This window comes from Manis javanica, chromosome 4 (genome assembly GCF_040802235.1).
Source record: "Manis javanica isolate MJ-LG chromosome 4, MJ_LKY, whole genome shotgun sequence".
Classification (NCBI taxonomy): Eukaryota; Metazoa; Chordata; class Mammalia; order Pholidota; family Manidae; genus Manis; species Manis javanica.
The window spans coordinates 18,493,273-18,507,849 of record NC_133159.1 but is presented as its reverse complement, the minus strand read 5'-3'; the positions used below and the strand labels follow the sequence as shown (position 1 = coordinate 18,507,849).

Here is a 14,577-nt window from a genome sequence, read left to right as displayed (position 1 = left end):
CACCTGGGAAAACCGGCAGCCTGCCCAGCACTGGCCCCGCCTGGTGGCTGGAACACCGGGCGAGATCAAGGAAGCCCGGCTGGGCTCCCAGTACAGCCACCTTGTTCCAATCAGGGCCGGGCGCCTTCCGTGCCGGACCCCCGCCCAGCCCTGAGCCACTGCCCCTCCCCGGCTCTGCCCAGCAGCCCACGTTTCCAGCCCCGTGACCCCTGAGGAGCTGTGTCTGTGGCCTAACTCTGCTCTGGCTGCAGCCTGCCTGGACTCAATGGCTGAGGAACATGCCAGACGTGGGGTGGGCACCGGGCCGGGACAGGGCTGGGTCTGGTCCTGGCATTCAAGTCCATGTAATGCTGTATGAGTCCCTGCCGTCTCTAGCCTCAGTGTCCTCAGCTGTAAATTCACTCTTTCTGGTTCTTGGGACTGTTGCAGGAGAAGCAAAAGAGATAAAAGGGTGAAGAAAGTTTTAGAGACCATGGACATGCCCAGTGAGGGGAGGGGGCTGAAAGCAGGTGGGAGAAGCCAGTTCCCATCTCCTCCCCCTTGCTTCCTCCAGCTGGGTCCTTCTCAGTCTCCAGGTGTCTGCTCAGACGCCAGCTCCTCTGAGAGATCTTGACTGGCCTCCCTGTCTAAAGTCTCAGTGCCCACCCGCTCGCCACCCACCCAGTCACTCTGAAGGACATTTGGATCCTCAAGCCTGCCCTTGATCCGACTGAGGATCAAAAATGGGGCAGTAAGAGGGCCCAGCCCCCATCCAGATCTGAACACATTCTATGATCCCCTTCCAGAAGCCCCTCTGAGGGCAGCCAGAGACCCACAGGCGATGAATGTCACGTTTTACCAGTGACAAACTCATGCCAACAGCAGATGACAAAGAGTTCGCAGTGCCTGAACCTGTGGCCTAGACATGCCAGGCAGGGATTTATGAGCCTGCTCAAGGCACTTTTCGGCTCTGCCCACATCCTCAGCACCTCTCCAAGGGCCACAGGCCCAGTAGACAAGGAGGGATCACAGCTCATTGGATGGAGCTGGCATCACCCTGGGATCAGTTCTCCCTGTCTGCCTCCCCCAACCCCAGCCATCCAGCCCTGCTGGCCTTTGGTCCCCAGGGCTCATCTGTGGTACCTGGGCACAGCTCCATCTTGCTTCCATTGTGCCTGTTCTCCCCCAGGGCCAGGCAGCACAGGCTGCCTTGGTTCAAAGGGCAGCCCTGACATTTACCTGCAAGTTCTGTGCCTCAGTTTTCCTAGTGTTATAATGGAGATGATGATAAGGGCCCCTGATATATAAGGTGGCTGTGAGGATTAAATGAAGTAAACATGTGAAGTATAGACAGCATTAGTTATTATAATTCAGGGCTCTGAGCCCTGGGGTAAGGTTGGTGCGGACAGCAGAGCACAATTTCAGCATCAACCCTTTGGTTCAAATCCCACCTCTGCCCCTCCCGGCTGTGTCCAGCTGACATAGTCAATGAACTTCAGTTGCTCGCCTATAAGTAGGCCCAATGACAAGTACTTAAAGAGCTGTTGATGAGAGTTGAGGAGCTCAGCAGGGACTAAATACCCAGAGATGCTCCCTACAGGGAAGTTACTGTGATGAGGATGACTTCAGGGGCCACCAGATGCTTCAGCTGAGAGTGAGCTGGTGGACAGGACAATCTGGTTGAAACAGTGACTAGGCCAAGAATAAACACTCCCCAACTTTGATGGACCATGGCCTGTTTTGCAACTCTATGCAAATGTAAGCAGTTTTGTCCATTGTTTTTACAGATTTGGCAGGGGGTAGGGGGAGTGAGTGAGGGCTGGTTCTGTTTTTTATCTTCTGCATTTCTTTTAAAATATTTTATTATAAAATATAGAAACATAACAATATATAAAATATAAATATAGCTTCAAGAATAATAATAAAACAGACATCCATGTACCCCTGGCTGTGTCTTCCAGACCTGGGCACGTATGAGGCCTGAAAGGCCAAGGTGGTTTGTGGAACAGGGAGGAGGCCAAGACCAAGGCTGGGCCCTTCAAAGGCTTGTGCAGAGAAGAGCTGGGCCAGCAGGCGGGAGTTGGGCCCTCCTGCCAGTGAGCATCCTGTGTGACCTTGAGCAAGTCCCTGGTCTTTCCTGGGCCTCAGTTTCCCCAGACCTGTATTCAAGTAACATAGAATTCTCTAACGTTGGAGATGGAGAGTCTTCCTGGAGATCAATGTTGTCTGATGTACTTCAGATGGGTATCTGAAGCCCAGAGAGGGAAGGGACTTGCCCAGGGTCACCCAGCAAGGAATAAGGGGATGGCTCCCCTGGAGCCAGCAGCCAGGTCCATGAGCCTCAGACCCAGCCCAGGTTATAATCCATTACTATCATCAGGCTCTGTTCAGCCCCAGCTTTCTAAGATTCTTCAAGGACTGGGACTCCTTTGAGTTTATCAAGGAACAAAGCGCAATGGCTCCCCCAACCAATGAGGGTGGGAGATGAAAACTGGAGCATGAAAGAGAGGAGGAAGTTACAAAGAAGGACTTCAGATGCTCAGAATGGAGAGCTGGGGGCCACCAGGACTCCCACTACCTCCCAGGCCAGACTTAAGGCAGCAACCCACACAGAGAGAGCTAATAAATTTATAAGTGGTACAAACAACTCTAAAACTGGGACATCCTCTCCCCAGCCCTAGGGATCCAAGCCCAGGTCCACTGTTGCTCAGCCCAGGACTGAGTGTTTGACCCACCACTGACTGTGTGTGACTGTGAGCACCTTGGCTTCTCTGACCTCAGTTATCCCTTCTGTTATTTGGGAACAAAAAAGCCTGACCATGTGCATCACCACCCCCATGGAGCATGATGAAGATGAAATATTGCAGGATGTGGAGTGGTTAAGATCCTTGTTTTAGCTTTACAGGGACCAGGCATGGGCACATGGTGGGGGTCAGGAGAGATGTGACAATTGGCTAATGGGGTAACCTGTGGACAGGACTGGTTACATAATTTGTGGGGCCCAGTGCAAAGGGAAAATGCAGGTCCCTTGTTTGAAATGCATGAAGAATTTCAAGGCAATGAAGGTGGATCATTAGAGCAAGTGCAGAACCCTTCTAAGAGCAGGGCCCTGTTATGACTGCATGGGTTGCAGACCCAGGAAGCTGGCTCTGCCTATGGCACATCTAGGGCAGCTAAAACCCAGTTCAGGTGTCAGGGCTGAGGCCTTTCATCATGGCTTCCACAGCTGAACTAGTGGCCACCCCTTCTCCCCAGCTGTGATAGTGACTGCTGGTCCCTGCCACTCTCAGTGGCCATCAGAGGCAGCATAAAAGACCGACTGTTCTCTACCTTGTTATGCCCCGTTTTTATCTCATGCCATGCATACAGCACATAGTTGATTTCTTTCTGCAAAAGGCTGCGTTTTTTTTCTTTTCCAAGGCGACGCTGGAAAGCCATGTGGCTTTTATTGCTGGCAGGAATGTCTGAGGCGTTCCTTTACCACCACATGAAATGGAGCTGTAATCTTCATCTGCGTAAGGCCAAAGCCCCCAGTCCCCTCAGAACCATCGGCCTCTGAGATTAATTAAGCCTTCGCAAGGACTGACAGTCATTAGGACCTTTCTGGGGAGGTGGAAAATCCCTAATGGGACTGGCTGGGCCCGGGAGCCACTGGGTGGGTGGTAGGGTGAAGAGGGCCTGCTACAGAGAGGAAGGCACCCTGGACCAGAGTCAGCAGGAGGGGATGGGAAGGGGTTCCAGATGCTGCACCTGGCCTAGACTGTGACCGTGAGTGAGACGCTTCCCCTCTCTGGACCTCAATTCTGCCATTTGACGTGAGATTTGGATATACTATCTCAGAACCTTGTTGAGTCTGACATTATAAAATTTTGAGTCTTGCCTACAATTCTTGTGCCAGGATTCTAATTCTATTCCATGATTGTAACTTCAAGCATCTGATTCTGGTCAATGAGAACAGAGTGTGGTGGTCAGGAACGTGGGCTCTGAGGCCAGGCTGCCTGGTTGGAATCCCAGCTCCACAGTTTCCCAGCTGTGTGACCTTGGGCAAGATACTTAACCTCTCTGTCTTCAGTTTTCTCACCTATAAAATGAGAGTGATAACTGCACCTTCCCCATGAGAGTATGTGAGACATAAAATAAGCATAAAGTATGGGATAAGGCCTTACTGTAAGAGCTTAACTGTATGATTAATAGAGCTCAGGATTCTAATCCCATGGTTCCAATACTATTCCAAAAATTGGTTTCTGATGGAATCCTATTCTTGCCACCTGATTAAGGTTTGGAGGCATTTTGACCCTGGAAATCCTCCTGTGTTTTCTCCATTATAATAAAGAATAAAATCTCTACCATGTGGAGCACCATGTGGGTTAGTGATAGATAATTGTGGTAAAACTCCCAGCACACAGCAGTAGTCCAATAAATTTGGGCAATTATTAGTCAGAGACTAGGATTATTTCCTTGTTTTATAGATGACCAAAGTGAGGAGCACAAAGGGCAGTGGGAAGACCAGACCCAGTGGTGGGAGCTGAAACCAGAACACTCCTTCCCGGCTCGCACCTGTTCCTGAGGCCAAGTGCCCTCTCTTGGCAAACCAACAGCGGGATGGACATGGGAGTGGGGGCTCCACAGTTGTACAGGCATGAGGGAGCCTGAGCGAGCCACGGGGGGCAGGGTGGAGAGGAGAGGCCACCAGAAGTCACAGTGAAACTCATCTGGGCTCCCTCAAGGAGCAAGCCGAAGCCTAGAGGGACTGTGGAAGCATGGTTCAGATTCGGATGCTGACGACTGGGCACATCTGGCCATGAGGCGGGGCCAGCAGGACCATCTGCAGGCTCCAGTAGGGCAGCGGGAGGTCAGGACACCCACTTGGGGCTGCGCCATGCTCTTCCCTGGCCTTGCCCAAGCTCAGTCTCAGCCTCACTTCTTCCTGGGTGACACAGGTCACATCTCTCCCACTTTCTGGACCTCAGTGTTGCCACCTGTAAATTGGGATGACAGCAGAATCTACCTCCTTGCAGGCAGGTTCTGAGGACCAAGGAGAGTACATGTGGGTGGGCCTCAGCAGATGACCCCTGTGTTCTCTTCCTGTCTCCCAGCCCAAGTCTGAACGGCCTGCTAATTTCCAAGTCCATGGCTGTTGACAGATTTTATTGCCCCTAGCACCTCCACCATCATAATAGCTAATCTTTATTGAGTGTTTTCAATATCTACACACCTAGCTCTTCACATTAACTTATTCAATCAGTTGGGGGGTAGGGGATATGCATAACCAGGTGGTGCCTCTGTTCCCCAAATTCTGAGTCAAATCAGTTTTCTAACCTGGCCCTGGTTCTCCTAGCCCAGAAAACCTTGAGCAACGTTCCTCTTCATTTAAGTGAACATAACACCTGCCTCATGCAGTTGCTGTAAGGATGAAATGATGCACTTAGAGCTCAAATGCAGTGTCTGGACAGGGTAGCATTTCAGCAAATGTGGCTGTTACTGTTCTTCCCATTTCACCAGCCAGGTCAAATTTTTATCAGTCAATGGCAGAGTCCATAGCTGTGTCCTAACCACAGAGCTTGCCCCAGCCTCCCTCTCCCTCCCACCCTTGGAGTCTGGCCCATTCCAAAAAAAGTTAAAACAAAAACAAAAAAACTCTTTGAGAAGTTCATTTGTCTTGCACATTCAGGAGCTGTCCAGAGAGGCTGCCCAGGAGGGGTGGCCCCAGAGCCAGATTCTTGGGGTGAGGACCTCCAAAATTACAAGCAACAATCTTTTTCATGCTTTTCATGAACAACTGCTTTCCATGCTCCTTTCTCACTAACTTTATATATATATGTGTGTGTGTAATATATATTATTAAATAGATATATCTGAAATCTGGGTGCCAGGCAAGTCTTAGTTTAGTTAGCAGTATTTTCTTTCACATGTAACAATTGATGGCATTTTAGATATGGTGAAAAACAATGTCCCTCACCTCCTAGATAGAGTCTTTAATCCTTCAGATTGTTAAGCGGAGCAATTAGAAAATGACCACTCACAGAGGAGGACACTGAGGCTCAGTGAAGAACGGCAATGCCCCACGTTAAGTTCCAGGGCACCAGGCAGGAGGATTTCACCAAGGGTCCCTCTAGAGTGGGAGTGTGAAGCCAGACTGGGAGAAATCATTAGCTTCTAGAAGACAGTCCTCTGTGCTAGTCACTGGACTGGGGCTCCTGTGAGACTTGGGATAAAGGGAATAGAAGCCTCCTGGAGATGGGGGAGATGGCTGACAGTGTTGGCTGAGGCCAGTTCCACTTAGGGAAGTGTATGCCTGGGCAGAAGGAGGGGGTGTGGGCCAGTGAGCTTCCCCAGTGAGGGTCTGAAAGCCTAGGAGAAGGGGAGTGTCGAGACCCAGGCTTGGGCAGCTGCGTGATGGACCCTCCTGTGAACTACGTCCACCTGGAGGCAGGCCACAGACTGTCCTTACCTCCCCGAGGCAGCCGGTAAGTGAACCAAAAGGAACAGGATGGCCGTGGACTAGGTGCTGAGGCCTGGCAAGCTCTGAACATGAGAACTGGATATTTCGCAGATGGGAAGTGTGAGGCCCACAGAGGGGAAGAGAGTTGCCAAAGGCCCCTGACAAGGAATGATCAGACTTAATTCTTTCAGTATAACAACAGTGACAGCTCACATGGATGGAGCACCCCCTATGTGCCAGGCCCATGCTATGCACTTTAGAAAGGATTCTATAAAGCTACTATTCTGATCCTTACTATACAGAAGACTCTCAGAGAGGCTTTAAGCAATTTTCACCACGGTGGGTGGTAGAAGATAGACTCAGACGTGTAACTGTAGACCCAAGCTCCTTCCACAACCAATGGACCTCTTAGACACTCTTCTAGAATGCATATGTCCATTGTCCAGCTCATTTAGGGGACCCTTGTCTCTCCCCAGGTGCTGAGACTCTTGAGGAATCAGACCTACCCTTGGAGGCTCTCTGGCCTTCTGGGAGACATCTGCCAGAACCTCACTACCAGGAATATACTTAGTGTGCACTCCTAGATACCCTTGGGTGATAAAAGGAGGTTGCCCTGGCACAGGGTCATTCTGATCCCATGGATCCCCTCCAGGGGCGAAGGACACTGGTGAGAGGAGTGACCTCCAGGACCCAGGTTCTGCACAGCCCAGGTTGGGTCTCTCTTTACCCAGCTCTGGGCCAAGTCAGGCCCAGACATCTCTCTTCCTTGCCCTGCTGCAGACAACTTGGGGAGCTCTTAGGTGGGAGCCACTTGAGAGAAAGCCAGGTGTTTGTTCTTGGATCTGGTGGAAGAGGAGATGGCTGTCCATCAAGATGGGGAATGGAGAGGGTTATCTGCCCCCACCCAGGTGGGGGCGTGGTAGCTGTCCAACTGCCTTTGAAACAGCAAGAGAGAGACAGAGAGAGAGAGAGTGATGACTCTAGGCCTGTCTGTGCTGTGCGGGCAGGAAGTAGGTTGGCCATAGGTTGAAACTGGGAACGAACTGGTCTGGGAACAAACTGATCTGTTCTTATGTGCATCCTCTTCACCTCGGGCCCCTCACAACTAGACAGGAGAAGACGGTGCTTTTCTGGCAGGGAGAATGTTCTTCGGGTAGGAAGGCATAGGGACCCTCAGGTATTGGTGATGCCAAAGCAGAAAAGCGTCCGCTTCCATAAGGGGCAGGAAGGGTAGCCTTCGATCTGACACAAAGCCATTGGTTTTTCCAAGACGGAGCCACACAAATGGTGAGGAATCGTGCGGGACGTCTGTCCAGAAAGGGCAGCTCTTGGAGGCGGCCCTCTGCGCCTCCGAACACCGGCACGGCAGCTGGCGCACATCTGTGTGCAGCGCTGACCGGGCAACTCCGCGGCTGGCAGAGTGCAGGCGCCAACTAGCGGTGGATCCTGGAACTGCTCCTGCACCGGCGGCCCGGCGACCTCTGGCTGGGGACCCAAAACCAACAGCCTGCGTTCCCTGGTTCCGGCGCCCGCCGCAGCGACCTCCCTCCAAAAAATTGCAGATATGCCGGGTCCTGTGCCAGGGGCTGAGACCCACAGGAGCCCCATTCTCAAGAAACCCGTTTGTAAACCCGCAGTAGGATGAGAGGGAGAAATCAGGCGGAGGGACGAGAAAGGGCAAGAATGCAAACCGAAACCACGAGACGAAGCGAATTCACAAACCCCAGACGCGGCGTGTCCTGGCATCACAGGCACTCCAGGACAGCAGGCGTCGCCTGCCCTCCTCACCCAGGCCCTACCCAGCTGCAAAGGCTGTGAGCCTTATGGTGGGAAGCTCCCAGAATTTGGGCGTGCCAAGGCCCTGGCCCCATGCTTTCTTCTGGGTCTGCCGCTAGTGCCCGCGCTCTCTAAAGCGCGCGGGGAGGGCCTTGGTCCCGGCGATGGGCAACTCCGAGGTGTAGGCTCTTACAAAAAGGTCCAGTGAGGAGCCCTCGCCGTCCCCGCTTTAGAAATTGCTTTAAGGGCTGAAGTGAGGCTCCGAGGAGCATAGGCACCAGTTCTCCAGGTGGTCGAGTTTGGGCCAGAGCCCGTCAGCCCTGGAGCGCACGCGAGGCTTGATTTCGTTTAGTGACAGCAAACTGGCGCTCACTGGGCCGGGGACAGATTCAGGGAGGGATCTTGCTGCCACCTTCGGATCCTATGCTCCGTTACTCTGAAGTCTTGGTATTCGTCGTTTTGCACCTGTCGAGCCCGGGGAACAACGAATATCCCGCCCAATCTCCAAAACGGCGGGGAGCCTCGACAAGCATTCGTTTCCCCAGACTCCAGAGAGTGCATCTGTGGCAATAATAAGTGAATGGGGGCTTGATCTTCCGAGTTCTCCTCCCCGCTGTACCCTGTCCCTAGGCCCGCTTTGGCCTAGGAGGCAGGGGAGGAACAGATTGTTTTCTGCGAAGCCCCAGGAGTGTTTGGGCCGTGCGGTCGCGAATGGGAGCGAGGACCCAGGACGACAGTGCCTGGGCAGAGCTGTCTGCGTCCCTATGGCGCAGCCGGACACACTGCCTGGCAAGACGCGGGCTTGGACCCGCGGGGGTCAGTTTGCATTCGGAAGAAGGAGAGAATTCCTTTCTTTGGAAGCCGGGGCCCTTAGCTTTGCGGACATTTTCGAGTTCTCCGCAGTTTTCTTATCGCCACGGACTCCAGTCCTCTTTCACGATGCTGGACCGTGGTTACATGCGCTGGGGAAAAATCAGGGGGAAACACTCGCGTTTTTCGGGGTCCCATGGTGTCTTTCAAAGAGCCACAGGCCGCCACAACGAAGAACGACGCGGCCAGGCCTGTACGATACCGACAGTTGTTTTGAGGGGGGAACGGAGAGGAACAGAATTAGGTGCCCCAAAGCTGGATGCGGGTGCGTGGGGAACACTTCCCTCTTTCCCCGAGGTTGGCACCGGGGCCGCCGACGCCGGGACCAAAGGCGCGCAGGGCCGAGCACTGCAGAGGCCGCTGGCGCGCGGGCGATCTCACATTCGTGGAGGCTCTTGGGTCAAAATAAAGTGCGGGGTGCGGGGCGCGGAGTGGGATGGGGTGAGAAGCCTCTTTGGGGCATCTTGCTGTTCAATGTCACCGGCCTTGGGACCCCCGCCGCCTCTTGCTTAAGGTGCACGTATTACAGGTCAAAAGCGGCTGGAGCTGGGGAGGCTCGGCCGCGGGCAGCGGGGAAGGCGGAGAGAAAGGGAGCCGCAGCCCCCCGCAGGAGGGAGACGCGGCCCGGAGGCAGCGGCTAATGAGCCTTCCGAGGGCCCGCACAATTTAAACGGATTTCTAGCATCGGCTGGGGTTCCCCAGAGCTCTTGAGGAGCCTTGAGCTAAAGCGCTGGGGCCCCGGACCCAGGCGTCCTCCGCGGGGCGGGGCCTTCCGCCCCTCCTGGTCGGGCGGCCTTCGGCGGTCCCCGTTCCTCCCCCGCGAGCGCCGCCGAGGTGCCGGAGATGGGGGCTCCGATTGGCTGCGCGACGCGTCGCTCGGCCGGGCCCCGCCCTCGCGGGCCCCGGGGTACTAACCCCGCGCGGGCGGCCGCGGCGCCGCCACTTGATTCTCGAGGATTTGTTCTGGGGCTGCGGCCGTACAGTCGGTGGGGCGGCCGCGAGCGGACTGCGGGGGCGGGAGGAGGCGGCCTTGGCGCGGGCCCCGCCGCAGTTGAGGCAGCCGGGACCGCCGCGAGGGCGGCCGCACACGGGCCGCGCGCCCAGGATGCGGGGCTAGCGGGCAGGCTGCGCGGGGCCGTCGGGGCAGCGAGGCCTCCCTGCGGGCGGGCCCCGGCGGGGCGTCCCCGGGCGCCGCCCCCTGCGCCCTGAGGCCCCGGCGCGTCTGCTTCTGCTTTCCCGCTTCTCGCGGCAGCGGCGGCCGAGAAGGCGCCCGCGCCGCCCGTCCCCGGGGGAGCCGCGCCTCCGCCGCCCGCCCGGCGCCCTGACGGCCGCTGTTATGCGTATTCCTGTAGACCCGAGCACCAGCCGCCGCTTCACACCTCCCTCCACGGCCTTCCCCTGCGGCGGCGGCGGCGGCGGCGGCGGCGGAGGCAAAATGGGCGAGAACAGCGGCGCGCTGGGCGCCCAGGCAGCCGTGGGGCCGGGCGGGCGCTCCAGGCCCGAGGTGCGCTCGATGGTGGACGTGTTGGCGGACCACGCGGGCGAGCTCGTGCGCACCGACAGCCCCAACTTCCTCTGCTCCGTGCTGCCCTCGCACTGGCGCTGCAACAAGACACTGCCCGTCGCGTTCAAGGTGAGTGCGGGGCCTGGGGGGCGGGGAGGACACCGGCCCTGGGGCTCCGGGCATCTCAGCTGCAGGAGCCAGGACCCCGGGAAGGGAGGGGACTGGATGGGACATATCCGTTACCCCGCAGCGAGAACCCTGCAGCCGGCCCAAGGGTGCTTTCGGTCTCGCTGCGCGCGCCGCCCGGGGACTTCGGCGTTCACTCTTCGATGCACCGGGCACGGATGACTTTTAAGGGGGCTGCCCCCTCCACCTTCGGGGAGCCCTGCGGAAGACGGTGATGCAGAAAAGGGCGATGGGGATTACCTCCTCCCACAACCCGGACCTCTCGGACACAGTCCTTCGGGCAACGGGGAAGAGGAGCCCCGGGACCAGGGCGAGGACACCGGAGGTGGGGCGCAGAGGATGGATAGGGCCTACGCTCCACTGCCAGCACCCCTCCTTCTGCACTGCTTCAGAAGCACTTCCTGCTCACACTCAACCTCTGGCTTCTGAAATTTTACACCGGGCGACTCAGGCCAGGATAGAGGACACTGATCCCAACCTAAACGGTTGCGGCTGGGATCCCGAATATCAGGCAGAGATTGGGGTCGCCCCCAGCCTGGCAGCCCCCAGTCATTCAGAGGATCTGCTTTTCTTTGCCAGGGAGTAGGCGACTGTTTCATTTTCATTTTTTTTAAGGGGGCAACGAGATGAAACGAAAACGCCTTGGTTTTCCCCTAAACCTCTCACAGCTGCCGTGAGAAAGGGCAGGGCAGGAAGGGCCAGCGGCTGGGGGTGGCGGGTGCCCGAGGTGGAAACAAGGCTCCTGGCAGCTGAGGCCGCCCTTGCTCCCATTAAGACGGTTCCAAATTGGAAAAAAGGATGAGTGGCTCTTGGAGGTCTCCCGGGTGACATCTTAAAATACCAGTGGGGAAAATCTCCAGGGGTGGAGGGGGCGGGGGAGGCCCGTGTGACTTTAATCCTCAGATCGGAGGTTTTACTGTCACTTGGAGCTTAAAAGGAATCTTTGAAATTAAAAGAAGACAGGATGTTGACAGGAAATCTGGCCTTTTTAATCAGACCCCAAACATTTTCTCCTTGAAATTTTTACCATCTGGTTCCCTAGTCTCTGCACGCGGTGACCACGTTTAAATGGCTGTGACTGCGTTTGCAGTCTGATTCCTTTTCAAGAGGCATCTGCCTCTCCATCCTTCTTGGGGTGTGGGGGTGGGGAGACGGTATTAGGGGGCATCTCCAACCCCATCCTGCACTTCCCAGCAGGTGCATCCTCCTACTATGAAAAGCCCCTCTCTCACTTTAAAGGGGTTTTCTGTACAAACCCTCTCAAAACAGCAGTTTGTTTTGCATTTTGCATTTTCCCCGCATAACGAATTCAGGCTCTGCAAAGGCCGATAGACTGGGCCTGGGCCACATTTCAGGGCCAAATTTCATACCCCGAATGGCTCTTGCATTAATTGAGTGTGGGGAGCAGACCTGTTGTTATTGTTGTTGATATTATTTTTACTTAGAGACTGGGTTGCTAGGAGAATGTTGATTCCTCTTTTGCTCAAGCCGAAGGGAAGAGGGGAACTGCACCCCACACCATGGTGACTGAGCTTATCCACAGCTCTTGCTTAGATCTAATTGAAAGGATAATTTCTCAGGACAAGGCTTAACCAGTTGATCTAGGGATTTGGTATGGAAAGGAGAGATTTTGTCTTGTTTTTGTTTTATTTGGGGGAAGGTCTCTATTGTTTTGAAGCCTTTTCTCCACCCTGCATTTGAGAATTTCCGCAGTGCACCCAGGACCTAGGGGAGATGCAGGGCCCAGCCCCTCCCGGCCTTTCCCTTGTCTCCTCTGTACCTTTCTAAGGTGTCCCCCTGCCCCCATGCCCTCAGGTGGTGGCGCTGGGGGATGTGCCGGATGGAACGGTGGTGACTGTGATGGCAGGCAACGATGAGAACTACTCCGCTGAGCTGCGCAACGCCTCCGCCGTCATGAAGAACCAGGTGGCCAGGTTCAACGACCTTCGCTTCGTGGGCCGCAGTGGGCGAGGTGAGCGGAAGGGAGACCACGCCAGCCGACACTGGCCATGGAAGAGGTGGGGGGAAGGAACCTGCGAGCGAGGCTTTGGGTTCTCACTGGGAGCCCCAGAAACATGTCTCCAGGCCCAGCTCTGTCTAAAACAGCGGTTTGGAAACCCTTAAAGTGTTACAGACTCCTTTGAGGATGCTAGAAGAGTTAAGGTTCTTTAGCCATAAAAAGGCAATTTTGTCTCCGTTTCTGGGGTTTACTAATTCCTGAAGCCTTCCGTGTCTTCCCTTGTTCCTGATTAGGCGACCTGGTCTCACAAAAGGTGCTGGGAGGAGATCGTGGATTAACAAGTTCAAAAAGGGGCCTCGTGGGTCTTTTTCAGTAGGCAGGCTTAGAGGCTGGTTTAGGCAAATCCTTGGATTATGGTGCTGAGCACCCCAGCCATTCTCCCCACTGGGGCTGCTTCTCCCCAGCTGTGGTCTCCTGCGTCCAGTTTCCCCAGCCCTTTCACCTTAAAGTGGTTTAAGAAAGATATGAATGCAGTGCAGGATACTGAACATTGGAAAGCACAGCTTGAAGGCTGCCATCTCCCACCTCAGAATCAAGGCTAGTATGCCACCCTGCCCATCTGATCTATCTTGGGCGGTGTGAAGGAAGGCAGGACCAGAGGCTAATGTGGCGGCTGCGAGGGGCTGTTGAGTGGGAAGCTGCTGGGACCTGAAACATAGCATCATCTCTGAGTAGAGAAGTCATTGAAACCCAGCCCTGCAAAATGAAGAATTGAGGGCTTGCTGGCCCTTTAAGACTAGCCTACTGAAAGGTGGGGAGTGCCCTTCCCAAACACCCACTCTGCCCCTCCAGCTTTGTTCAGAAAGTAAGCTAGGTTTCCTCTGCTCCCAGTCTCGACAGAGGCTGAGGCAGAATTGTACTTTTCATCACCAATAAACAAAACCTTCTCAAGGTTTTAGTTCCCTCTGAGCCGCCAGCCCGACTTGGAAACGGGCATCTGGGCACCATTTTTTCCTCTCCAACCGTTCAGTGTATACATACAAATGTCAAACATATTTTGACTTTTCAGCATTAATTAAAACCAGGGCATTATTTGCATGTAATAACTGTTTACTTGTTACTTTTTATGAAACCGAAATAGTTTACATTCTTTCAAACATTTCCTGTTCCTGTTGGCTCCCTTCCCCACGCACAGATTTCTTTCAAACGTTGCCCTTAACTGGTTGCAGGTTGATGGATGGAAAATGTTTGCTTTTATGAATTAAGCTTTCATTGCTGCTCCTAATTAGTCTCCAAGCCCCTTTTGTCATCCCCAATCTCTCAAGCCTTTTGCAACTTAATCCCAGTCCCAGCTCTGAGTAGAAAGTCATTTGCCTGCAGTCAGTGGTGGCTCCCTCGGATGCCGCTGGATTATGGGGCGGTGGCTGCGTCTGCCAGCCCAGGTAGCAGTGAGGGGCGGGGAGGCCCACTGTGTGGCAGGCAGAGGGGAGGTCTGTCCTGGGACTCGAGCAAGACATCCTACTCCCTTTCCTGGGAAGTAAAACGTAGAAAAGGGAAGAGATGGTGATTCTCTAAGTTACCTTGTCTGGCCATTCTGCCCCTGAAAATGGTTTTGTGGTATTTATACCTACAGATCTGTGCCTACCCCACAAGCCTGCAGGGAAAGAGATGGGTTTCCAAAACACTGTTGAGCAGAATGCTCTTGGAGCAGACATGGCTAAGGCTGGGATGTGGCTCTGGGAGATGGCAGGAGGCTGAGTTTACAAAACATTCTCACAGCCATTCTCTCACCGGTCTGTGTTGTCCCAGGAGGCAGGAAAAGACCTGAGTGGGAATTCCAATGCCTGTGGACTCAACAAA

The 14,577-nt window shown here is 54.7% G+C and overlaps 1 protein-coding gene across 5 annotated transcripts in view; it reads left to right on the top strand.

The window, feature by feature from the left end:
- RUNX3 (RUNX family transcription factor 3) overlaps positions 1 to 14,577 on the top strand; it is a 57,007-nt gene that overhangs the window by 18,493 nt on the left and 23,937 nt on the right. For 4 of the 5 annotated variants that reach the window (XM_073233423.1, XM_037017918.2, XM_037017917.2 and 1 more), the window contains 2 exons: positions 10,420 to 10,700; positions 12,573 to 12,729. In XM_073233423.1, the coding sequence (XP_073089524.1) occupies positions 10,420 to 10,700; positions 12,573 to 12,729 (438 nt within the window). Of the gene's footprint in view, positions 1 to 10,419; positions 10,701 to 10,923; positions 11,083 to 12,572; positions 12,730 to 14,577 lie in introns of those variants that run through there. The other variant, XM_037017919.2, reaches the window with a different exon arrangement.